This window comes from Gavia stellata, chromosome 39 (assembly GCF_030936135.1).
Source record: "Gavia stellata isolate bGavSte3 chromosome 39, bGavSte3.hap2, whole genome shotgun sequence".
Lineage (NCBI taxonomy): Eukaryota > Metazoa > Chordata > Aves > Gaviiformes > Gaviidae > Gavia > Gavia stellata.
In genome coordinates this window covers 236,466-248,633 of record NC_082632.1, presented here as the reverse complement: position 1 = coordinate 248,633, position 12,168 = coordinate 236,466, and the positions used below count along the sequence as shown (strand labels likewise).

The 12,168-nt window shown below is 46.8% G+C and overlaps 1 protein-coding gene across 1 annotated transcript; it reads right to left on the bottom strand.

The window, feature by feature from the left end:
* Positions 1 to 10,340: 10,340 nt before the first annotated feature.
* LOC132320586 (butyrophilin subfamily 1 member A1-like) lies at positions 10,341 to 11,471 on the bottom strand. Its single transcript, XM_059833112.1, has 2 exons — positions 11,396 to 11,471; positions 10,341 to 10,907 (listed from the first exon to the last, which is right to left on the bottom strand). The coding sequence occupies exons 1-2, from the start codon at positions 11,469 to 11,471 to the stop codon at positions 10,396 to 10,398; spliced, it is 588 nt and encodes a 195-aa protein (XP_059689095.1). The 3' UTR covers positions 10,341 to 10,395.
* Positions 11,472 to 12,168: the final 697 nt, after the last annotated feature.

The following is a 12,168-nucleotide window of genomic DNA, read 5'->3' as shown; positions in this document are numbered from 1 at the left end:
ATGCTCTGCGTTACAGCCTGTTTTCCTCCCCTGCTAAACACATGCTTCAAATATTGCAGCTCAAAATCCACCTTCCCTCCATCCCAACCGATTCTTGCCACTAAAAAGAGGAGAATTGCAGCAAGGGACCTCACACCGCTGTGTTTAGATAAGCGCGTGTTTAAATTCAGGCGCTTTTTTGGTGCTTTTTCGGTGTTTTTTCAGATCATTCTGCCTGCAAAAGTGTTGCAAAATGAGACATTAATTGATTATATCGTGCTTTTAGCTTAGGTGACCTCACTTGCTTGCATTTCCATGGAGCTGTACCTGCACTGTCGCACCCTTTCTTTATTTAAGGTGAAACACTAAACAAATAAGAAAGGAAAAGACCTAGAATTATATCTAATATACAGAGAGATATATCCTAATCATAGGAAAAGACCTTGAATTAAATCTCTGCTGTTAATGAAAATACTGAGTGTTTATTGGCCTCTTTGAGGAAAAGAGCAAAGAAAAAAACATGCTTTTTTTGGGTCTTTCTGTGTGCATTCAACCCGCAGGATTCACCCCTGCGGGATCCATCAGATGGAGGTGGAATAGTCGCAATAAATCACCAAGTGAGGGATTTTCCCAGAAATTTCCAAAAATCGATGGATGAACAGGCAAAGCTTTGCCTTTTTTTTTTTTTTTTTTTTAATGTGTTTCGTGATTTCTCTTCGTTTCTGTGTCATCGCACCAGGCACTGCTGAATTCACGCTCATGAGTTTTGCCGGTGCTTTTTTAGCGGCGGACACTTTTGAGATGTTTTCTGCACAATGTGTTAGTGCCATTTGTTACAGACCGAGTCATCACGTGTGACAACTACATGCAATAAAAATTTACCCTTGGTTAACGAACCTATTCTGGCGCTGCCCTTCATCACCCGCTTGCATTGAAGCACAGTGGAAAACGCTTCGATAGGAACCATTTCTTCTTATTTTAGGTTTTTCTCAGCCTTTGCACATCAATGTGGGGGCAAACTCCTGCTTTAGGTGGGTGAAGCGTGAGGGATCCCCAGACAAAACCTTTCTCCCATCCACCCTGCAGCAGCTGTTAGCATCGCTGAGCTCCTCGAGCATCCAAAAAGCAGATTATTTTTTAAAGACTACCTGCCGTTTGTTAAAGGCGCTCTCCTAAAAGCGCGATTTGGGTGAGTTGCAGTGAAATTTTCCAGGCTTTCTTAGCGGTTTCACACGCTGTGGCGTGGGACATCTCCGTGGCCCTAAAATCATTGGCCACGGTGGCGGATAGCTGCTCCCATCAAAGCCGTTTTCAAAGCTTTTCTGCTTCCTGCAGAGCTGAGGAGCCCCCCGGGTCCAGCCGGTCTGGGGGTTTCTTAAATAAAAACCTAAAAACCAAAAGAACTAAAGAACCTAAAAAAATTAAAAAGCTGAAAAACTAAAGAACTAAAAAAAGTAAAAAAAGAAACCCCTAAAAAATTAAAAAGCTGAAAAACTAAAGAACTAAAAAAGTAAAAAAAGAAACCCCTAAAAAATTAAAAAGCTAAAAAACTAAAGAACTAAAAAAGTAAAAAAAGAAACTCCTAAAAAATTAAAAAGCTAAAAAACTAAAGAACTAAAAAAGTAAAAAAAGAAACCCCTAAAAAATTAAAAAGCTGAAAAACTAAAGAACTAAAAAAAGTAAAAAAAGAAACCCCTAAAAAATTAAAAAACTAAAGAACTAAAAAAGTAAAAAAAGAAACCCCTAAAAAATTAAAAAGCTAAAAAACTAAAGAACTAAAAAAGTAAAAAAAGAAACTCCTAAAAAATTAAAAATCTAAAAAACTAAAGAACTAAAAAGTAAAAAAAACCTAAAAAACCCTAAAAATCTAAAAAACTAAAGAACTAAAAAGTAAAAAAAATTTTAAAAACCCTAAAAATCTAAAAACCTAAAGAACTAAAAAGTAAAAACCTAAAAATCTAAAAAAACCTAAAAACCTAAAGAACTAAAAAAGTAAAAAATTAAAAAAACCTAACCCCCTAAAAATTTAAAAAGCTAAAAAGCAAAACCCCTAAAAAAACTAAAGAACTAAAAAACCTAACCCCCTAAAAAATTAAAAAGCTAAGAAACTAAAGAACTAAAAAAGTAGAAAACTACAAAAACCTAAAAAGCTAAAAAACTAAAAGCCTTAGGAACTAAAAAAGTAAAAAACTAAAAAGCTAAAAACCTGAAAAACTAAAGAACTAAAGAACTAAAAAGCCTGAAAACCTGAAAAACTAAAAACCTAAAGAACTAAAAAAATGAAAAAACTAAAACCCTGAAAAACTAAAAAAACTAAAGAACGAGAAAACCTCCTAAAAACTTCCCCCCAGTCAAAAGAGAAATTAAATTGTCAATATTGAACAGGTAAAACAATTTCTTTTTAAAGGCAGCAAATGTGCATCCAGAATCTTCTCGGCCCGTGGTGTCCCCCCCCCGCGGCTGTTTCTGTTACTGCTTTACATTACAGCCTGAAGTTTGGTTTTTTTTTTAAAATAATCTCTGCTTTCTTTTGCGCATCCGAGGGGCCGGATCCCGGCGTCGCTGCTCCTTCACCCGCAGCCGGTGCGACGCCGAGGAGCGTCTCTCACCCTGGAGCTGACGATAAAGGGAAAAACTTTGTCAATTTACCCCCAAATTCTGGAAAATTATTTAAAAAAAAAAAACAAACCCACCAGAATTGGGAGAAAATTGAAAAACTGGTGAATATTCTCATTGTTTGACCCAAAGGGGATCCACGCGGCTGCAGCTGCCCCCGAAATTCGCCCGCATCCCCCTCTCCCTTCCTCCCGCCGCCCGCTCCAGCACAGGGAGATGCTTTTCTCTGCGTTCACCGCCGAGAATCGAAACACCGGCAGAAAAGGAGCGCGAGCACCTCGGGACGAGGTGCTGGGGCAGCGCCTTGGATTCCCTCCAACCCACAGCTGATTGATTTTATTTTATTTTTTTTTTTAAATGATTTTAATTTTTTTTAAGGCTGGTGACGGCGCTTTAGAATGGTGCTGGGAAGAGTTGGCGTCGACATGCAGGTCCCAACAGAGCAGCATCATCCCCTCCCATCCAGGCACCCTGGTAAGTCACTTGGTTTAATTTTTCCTTCAATAAATTTCCTTTTATTAAATAATAAAAAAAACCTTTCATGCTTAAAGGCGAGGATGGTAACCCAGCTTTTCTGCATTTCAAAGCATGCTGCCAAATTGTCTTTTCTTCCAGATATCCATGTTATTTTTCTTCCTCCCCTTCTGCAGGTGCGACGGGCACGTCCGCACGGCAGCCGCCTCTGCGGCGGCATCTCCTGCAACCCCGGGAGCACCCATGGGTGGGCACCCATGAGCTTGCACAAGGTGCCACCCTCCCCTGTGCCTGCTCGGAGGGTGCAAGAGGCCTCTTTCCCGTATTTTCCCAGCCTGACTTTCACCAAAACTCGTTGTTGCTGCAACGTGGGCCAAAGTCCAGGGGTGGCGGCAACCGCCCCGTGACTCGGCTGCAAAGAGCCGCCTCGATACCGGCCTGAATCGGGTTGACCCTCGTCCCCATGGGATCTGCAACGGCCAACACACCGCTGGGTCCCATTTGGATGAGTTTTAATGAATTGTAATGAATTGCAATGAATTGTAATTGATTTTAGGGAATTTTCATGAATTTTCATGAATTGCAATGAATTGCAATGAATTTTCGGGAACTGTAATGAGTGTTGGTGAATTCTAACAAATTTTAATGAATTGCAATGAACTGTAGTGAATTGTAATTAACTTCAGTGAATTTCAATGAACTGTAATGAATTGCAAGGAATTGTACTGAATTTTAGGGAATTATAATGAATGGCAATGAATTTTAAGGCGTTTAGGCTTAAAAAAGGAGTTTAGGCTTAAAAAAGAAGGAGTTTGGGCTGAAAAAAGGCTTTTAGGCTTAAAAAAAGGAGCTTAGGCTTAAAAAAAAGGCGTTTATGCTTAAAACAAAGGAGTTTAGGCTTAAAAAAAGGCTTTTAGGCTTAAGAAAAAGGAGTTTAGGTTTAAAAAAGGAGTTTAGGCTTAAAAAAAGGAGTTTAGGCTTAAAAAAAAGGAGTTTAGGCCTAAAAAAAGGAGTTTAGGCTTAAAAAAAGGAGTTTAGGCTTAAGAAAAAGGAGTTTAGGCTTAAAAAAGAAGGAGTTTGGGCTTAAAAAAAGGCTTTTAGGCTTAAAAAAGGGAGTTTAGGCTTAAAAAAAAGGCATTTAGGCTTAAAAAAAAGGAGTTTGGGCTTAAAAAAAGGCTTTTTAGGCTTAAGAAAAAGGAGTTTAGGCTTAAAAAAGAAGGAGTTTGGGCTTAAAAAAAGGCTTTTAGGCTTAAAAAAAGGAGTTTAGGCTTAAAAAAAAGGCATTTAGGCTTAAGAAAAAGGAGTTTAGGCTTAAAAAAGGAGTTTGGGCTTAAAAAAAGGCTTTGGGGCTTAAAAAAAGGAGTTTAGGCTTAAAAAAGGAGTTGGGCATAAGGGGAGGGTAGGAGGGTAGCACCAAGAGGGTAAAGCATGAAAAATTTAAAGTCAATGCTGGGTTAGAAAAAGGGCGTGGCCAAACCATCACTGACTTTGCCGAACTCCGGCCGCTGAGTCACCCAATGACACACAGGTGATGTTCCAGCCCACTCCCACGTCCCCGTCACTGCTGCACGGGCGGACAGGTGAGAAAATCCTGCGTCCCCCCCAGAGAAAAGGTACGGGGGGGCCAAAAAGGGGAAAAATAACCCCCAAACCTCTTTTTTTCCGCTTTTTTTTCGACTGGAGGAATTTTTTTTTTAATATTTTTGGGGGGCCGGTCAGTTGGCCTCAACTTGGGCCTTCGCGTCACCCCCGCCAAAAAAAATACAGCTTTTTTTTTTTTTCCCCCCCTTCCCCACCCAAATTAAACAGCTTCGGCCCTGGGCGGGTCAAATTAATCGTGTAATTAATTAATTCCCCCCCCATAGGATGCTCACTCTTCATCCTCCTCCTCCGGGCATTCCCAAGGAAGAAGCTCATGGGCCGTGACGCCGTTTATATAAATATATAAAATTATGAACACCCCCCCCGAATAAATCCCATTTAGCCACACTGTGTTTGCGGCAACACCCCTCCCCACCAGCCCCCCCCCCCGCATCTTTTTTGGCAGAAAAAAATGACCACGGGGACAGAGAAGAGGAAAAGTGTTTATAAATATGACGCGAGAATAAATACTGCCTTGGTAAAGACACAGGGGAATAAATTATAGAAATATGCACAGGAAAATAAATTACAGAAATAAGCAAAGAATAAATTACAGAAATAACTAACTACCACCACTACGTACATACAGAAAAAAACCTTTTAAATGGAGATTATTTTTTTTTTCACATTTTTCCAGTGTAAACAGGGAGAAATAAGTGGAATATTTCTCTTTTTAAATACTGGATGGCATAAAAGAACTGCTGTTTGCAGCCCAAATTTGAAAGGAAAAAAAAAAATAATGAGGGGCAGAGAACGGTCTAATACAAGAAAATGAGCACCTGCACTAGAATATGTATCTAAAAGTTACGTATAAATCTGTATTAACCTATTTTAGTTTATTTTAAGGGGGTTTAGGGCAGGGTGAGGCTCGGAGCAAGGAAAATCTTGCCTTCCTCACCTGCTATAATGGGGTTTCCCCACTCCCTTTTTGCAAAAAAACCAATTTGGATTGTAAAAAACGGGTTAATAAAGGACTTCTTTGGTTAAATGGGGAAGGGGGGCAGCTGCAAGCCAAGCTGGGGGTCGAGGCCTCATCCTGGCTGGACCTCCTGCCCCCCAAATCCCTATTTTCTCCTTTTTTTTGGATCCAACAGCTGATGCAGCTCAAATCCCACGAACACCGGATCCCTCTGGTGCAGATGAACCAGATCGCCCCGAGCACAATCACGAAGAAAACCAGCAGAGTGACCCAAACTGCAACTAAAAAAAAAATAATATCAAATATAAAATAACGAGCGACGCGAGGGCAGGGAGCGGCTGGGGGCGGGATGGGATTTACCTGCACCGTGGCTGTGCTCGCTCGGGGATTTCGTGGTCTGGGGAGGTGTTGTGTGGGTCAGACACAGATGCGGCGGCGGCTCTTCGGGAAGAAAAAGAGGAAAAATAGGTTAGTATTAATTAATATTAATTTATTATAATGTTATTTATTATAATATTAATTAAAATTAATTAATATTAATTAATGCTCCCCCCACCCCCCCCCCCTTTTGCTTGTTTTTACCCCACGCGGTGCAAAAAAGCGTCTTCCCGCGCTGCGGTTTTGGTGGGGGGGGGGGGGTAGTTCGTGCGATTCGGGGTGCAAAGGTGGGGAAAAAAGCGGGGAAAGGTGTGTGGAAGGGTGCAGGGACCGGTGCGAAGGTGCGGGGCGCTGCGCGCGGCTTCTGCCGCGTGCCAAGACACGAGCCAAGGTGCATGGGAAGACGCATGCAAAGACGCATGGGAAGGTGTAGGGTGAGGAACTCGGCCAAGAAAGCACCCCAGGACTCATAGTGAACCAGCAGCAGATTTTGGGGTGCGCGAGCTGGCTGCTCGCCACCAAGATGCATGCTGAGATGCATGGAAAGACTCATGCAAAGACGCATGGAAAGGTGCATGGCAAGGTGCAAGGCAAGGAACTTGATCAAGAGAGCACCCCAGGACCCATAGCCAAGCAGCAGCGGATTTCGGGGTGCCCGAACTGGCTGCTCCCCACCAAGGTGCAAGCCAAGACGCACGCAAAGACGCACGGCAAGAAACTTGACCAAAAGAGCACCCCAGGACCCACAGCCAAGCAGCAGTGGATTTCGGGGTGCGCGAGCTCGCTGCTCCACGCAAAGACGCACGGCGAGAAACTTGACCAAGAAAGCACCCCAGGACTCGTAGCCAAGCAGCAGCGGATTTCGGGGTGCGCGAGCTGGCTGCTCCACGCAGACGCATGGCGAGAAACTTGACCAAGAGAGCACCCCAGGACCCATAGCCAAGCAGCAGCGGATTTTGGGGTGCACGAACTGGCTGCTCCCCACCGAGATGCAAGCCAAGACGCATGCAAAGACACGTGCAAAGATGCACGGCGAGAAACTTGACCAAGAAAGCACCCCAGGACTCGTAGCCAAGCAGCAGCGGATTTTGGGGTGCGCGAGCTGGCTGCTCCACGCAGACGCACGGCAAGAAACTTGACCAAGAGAGCACCCCAGGACCCATAGCCAAGCAGCAGCGGATTTCGGGGTGCGCGAACCGGCTGCTCCCCACCGAGATGCAAGCCAAGACGCATGCAAAGACGCACGCAAAGACGCACGCGGAGAAACTTGACCAAGAGAGCACCCCAGGACCCACAGCCAAGCAGCAGCGGATTTCGGGGTGCGCGAGCTGGCTGCTCCACGCAAAGACGCACGGCGAGAAACTTGACCAAGAAAGCACCCCAGGACCCATAGCCAAGCAGCAGCGGATTTCGGGGCGCGCGGGCCGGCGGCTCCCCGTACCCCACAAGGTGATGTCGGCCAGGCAGGCGTTGTCCAGGCTGCGCTGGGCTCGGTAGGTTCCGGCAGCGGCATTGCTGAGCCGCAGCTGCCCGTCCCGCAGCCCGATGTCAACCTCGAGGCCGCTGGAGAGTTTCCGGCAGCTGCCGTGCTGGCAGAGGGCGAGGGGCTTCCACGTCCCCCCCTCGAGCTTCTGCAGGACGAAGGTCGCGTCGGTGAAGTTGGTGATGGAGACGCAGACGGGGACGTCGCGGCAAAGGGCGGCGGTGACGGCGGGGCACGGCGAGGCTGGAGGAGGAGAAGGAGACCTGTGAGGCCGTCGAGCGGAGGTGTGGGCCCAACACCGCCCCGGCCCGAGGGGTGGAATTCTGGGGGGGGGGTGGGGAGAAAAGTTTTCATTCAAGTTTCCAGGCGGGTCCCCCCTCCCCTCCCCCCCTTCACCTGCCGGGCCGGCGGAGGGGGAGGGGAGCGAGAGGAGCGGCAGCAGCGGCAGCAGCGTCCAGAGGGTCCCCATGGCGCGGGGGGGGGGGGGACAACGGGAACGCGGACGGAGCGGCGGAGCGGCAAACGGTGGGGAAGCTGACGAAACGGCGGCACGCGTTGGAGAAATGGGCGGGGCGTGGGCGGGGCGTGGGCGGGGCGTGGGCGGGGCGTGGGCGGGGCGTGGGCGGGGCGCGGCAGCGGGGTGCGGCGGCCTCCCCGACGCGGGGCGGCGCCCCTACGCGCGTGCCCGGCCCGTATAGACATACATAGGGGCAAAACGGGAGCGCGTCCGCGCCCGGGGCGCCTCTGGTAGCGTGTGGTAATTGGGCTTTGTGTGTTCTGTGTTCTGTATCGTGGATGTTGTTAGATGGCGTAGAGCGTATGGCGTAGAGCGTATCGCATATCCTATATCGTATACCATATATAGCATGTAGTATATAGTATATATAGTATATACTATATAGTATATAGGATATATACACACACTCCATGTATTATGCGTATATTTTATATATATACACATATATGGACACATATATATAGTATTACTATAGTATTAGCACATTAGTATATTATATATACACTATTAGTATATATATTAGTATAGTGTATATAGTGTAGTGTATATATACACACTATATATGCTATATGTGCTATATATACACTACATACTACTATATATACACTATATACACTGTATATGCTATATGTGCTATATATGCACTATATACTACTATATATACACACTATACAGTACACTATATTAGTATAGTATATATAGTGTAGTGTGTATATACACACTATATATGCTAGATATGCTATATGTGCTATATATACTATATGCTACTATATATACACGATATACACTACGCTATATATACACACACTATATTAGTATAGTATATATAGTGTAGTGTGTATATACGCACTATATATGCTAGATATGCTATACGTGCTATATACTATATATATACTACTATATATACACTATATACACTATGCACACTATGCTATATATACTAAACTAATATATATACTAATAGTATATATATAATATACAAATACCCTAATGCTGTAATAATACCCTATAAATGTGTCCATAAATGTGTGTACATATAAAATATATACATATATATAATATAGTGTGTGTATATATACACTATATACTATATACTATTTAGTGTGTATAGTGTGTATAGTGTGTATAGTGTGTATAGTGTATATAGTGTATATAGTGTGTATGTATATTATATATAATATATAGTGTATATATACACGACACTATATATACCACCCTAATAGTACCCTATATGTATTAGTGTCTGTACATACACACACATACAGTCTTAGTGTGTGTGTATATATACGCACACTAATACATATAGGGTACTATTAGTACAGTGTATGTAGGATACTACAATATCAGTACACTATATATACTGTGCTAGTATAGTATAGCATAGTATAGCATAGTACAGTATAGTATATACTACTATTAGTATCGTATACTATATGCACACACTATATAGTATATTTACCATATGGTATATATATTATGCGGTATATATACTATACTACACAGTATATACACTATATAGGATATAGGCACACTATATAGACACACTATACGTACACACTTTAATACGTACAGTATACTATATACATACTATACTGCGGGGTTCCAGGGGGCCAGGGAAGCTATGGGGGGCCAGGGAAGCCTTTGGGGTCCCATATGGGGCAGCCCCGGAGGGGGCCTTGGGGGTCCCAGGGGTCCCAGGAGGCTGTTGGGGGTCAGGGCAGCCTTGGCGATCCCATATGGGGCAGCCCGGGGGGGCTTGGGGGTCCCAGGGGGCCAGGGAAGCCTTGGGGGGCTGTGGCAGCCTTTGGGGTCCTATATGGGGCAGCCCTGGGGGGCTGTGGGGGGTCAAAGGCAGACGCCTCCTCCTTACAGCGAACCAAAATCGGTATTTATTGCACCCCGGGCGCCTTAATTGGGCGGACATTGGCCCCGCGGGGGGGACCAGCAGGCGGAAGCGGGGGGAAAAGCGAGCGTAAGCACATCCTCAGGGTGACAAAACACGTTTTAAGGCGAGGCAGCGGCCGGGCTTAAGGCAAAACCTGCAAAAATGACGATCTGGGGAATTCGGGTTGGGAGCCCGGCCGGAGGGGGCTGAGTTTGGGAGGAAAACTCAAGTTTTCAGCTCAAAAGCAGCCGGGTGAAGCCCGGCTCCCGTTAACGAGCTCTGGATGAATTTAACAGCTGCGGCTTTCAGATGAGATGAGCTGCAGCGAGCTCGGCCTCGAAACCCCCCGGATTTAACCCAAAACGGAGATGTCAGAGACGGAGGTAGGACCGTGAACTGAGGTGGAAACCACTCCAAACCCTGGCAAATGAGACTTGAGGAGCATCGAGGAGCGTCTCCAACCACCGTGGAGCAAACGGCTTCGGGGGGACCCCGCCGGCGCGTCACCCCTTGGGGGACAGCTTGATGGTGGAGAGGAGCACGCAGAAGTAGGGGAAGACCCTCTCTCCACTGAACGAGGCCCCGGGGAAGGTGAAGACGCGTTGACGGCTGCCGACGGCGTAGAAGGAGACCTGTCCCACCTCGTAATCCAGGTAGACCCCGATCTCCCCGTTGAGGAGCGGGACGGAGGTGTTGGAAGGAGCCGTCAGGGCCACGCAGAGCTCATCGTACTTCTGCAAGCCCCAAATCTCGGCGTTGGGCTTGAAGAGGACCCGGCCTTTCCTCTGAACCGACTCGCGGGCCACCCCGACGGCCCAGAAGCGCCCGTTGACTTCCACCTCCCAGTAGTGACGACCCGAGGTGAAGCCCTCGCTGCCCAACATGCACGGATCCGTGTCGAACCGGCCCGGACCCTCAGGCCACCGGCGTCTGGGTCTACCCCAGGTGGCCTCTTTGAGGTCCTCGGAGAGAATCACCTCGGGACCCGCCGTGGCCGGATCCAAGGTCACGTCCACTGGAGAGCAAAAGAGAGAAGGTATCAGAGGCCAAACTCAAGCGTGGAGGATCCACATCCCAAAAATCCCCTCCATTTTTCAAGAAGGAGAAAGGGAGAGGAGTGGTGACGTTGGAGATGGAGGAGTCAAGAGATGGAGGTTGGAGATGGAGGAGCCAAGAGATGGAGGTTGGAGATGGAGGATCTCCAGGTGAGGCTGGAGATGGAGGAGCCAAGAGATGGAGGTTCGAGATGGAGGATCTCCAGGTGAGGCTGGAGATGGAGGAGCCAAGAGATGGAGGTTGGAGATGGAGGATCTCCAGGTGAGGTTGGAGACGGAGGAGCCAAGAGATGGAGGTTGGAGATGGAGGAGCCAAGAGATGGAGGTTGGAGATGGAGTATCTCCAGGTGAGGCTGGAGATGGAGGAGCGAGGGAGATAGGACATCTTGATGTGCCCAGAAACCACCGGGAATCAGTACTTTGCTCCTCACCGGTCGCCTTCGGTTACCTTCAAACTGCTTCGCCGTGTGATAGTCCAGGGCAAGATCCCACGTGCGCGGCCGCGGCTTGAGGAAGAAAGCCATGGCGCCCGCAGCGTCCTCCCCGCCCGGCTAGAGGCGCCGAAAGGGGAAAGAAAGAATAAAATAAAATTCTTGTCCTACAAATGGGCACGTCGGAGCTTTTCACCCCATTTCATGACGGAAAACGGGTTCAACCACCGCATTTAATCAAAATACTTGAAAGAAAATGCAAGTCATCAAAATACTTGAAAGAAAATGCACGCTCCTTGCAAAGGAGCGTGGTTCGCTTATGGGAAGACCCACAAAGTCGGATTAAATCTATTAATTCCCCGACGACGGTGAAGGGAACACGAGGAGCACATTGGGATGGACCCATCTACCTCGTAGATAGGATTATACCCCCAAATCCCCATCCCTTAGGGATAAATCCGTCTTAAATCCATCCCTGCCTCCGCCGTTCATTTTCCCGGGCAATCAAATCCGACAAGGTTTATTTGCCCGAGAAAAATCTTAAAAATTGCGATAAGCCGAGTCCAACTCTTCCCCCGTCCAGAGAGGTGGAGCAATTTGCCGCTGGCCACAGGGACAACGTGCACAGCGGAGATAAGGGCCGGCGGCGAAGAGCCTGGAATCCGTCCTCTGGAAGCCGGCCTGCGGCTTTGAGCGCAAACAAGTGGTCACCCACGGTAAAAGGCTGCAATTCGGAACTGGAAATTAGTAATAATGCCCCAAAACGGTTGAATAAACCAGGCTGCCATGC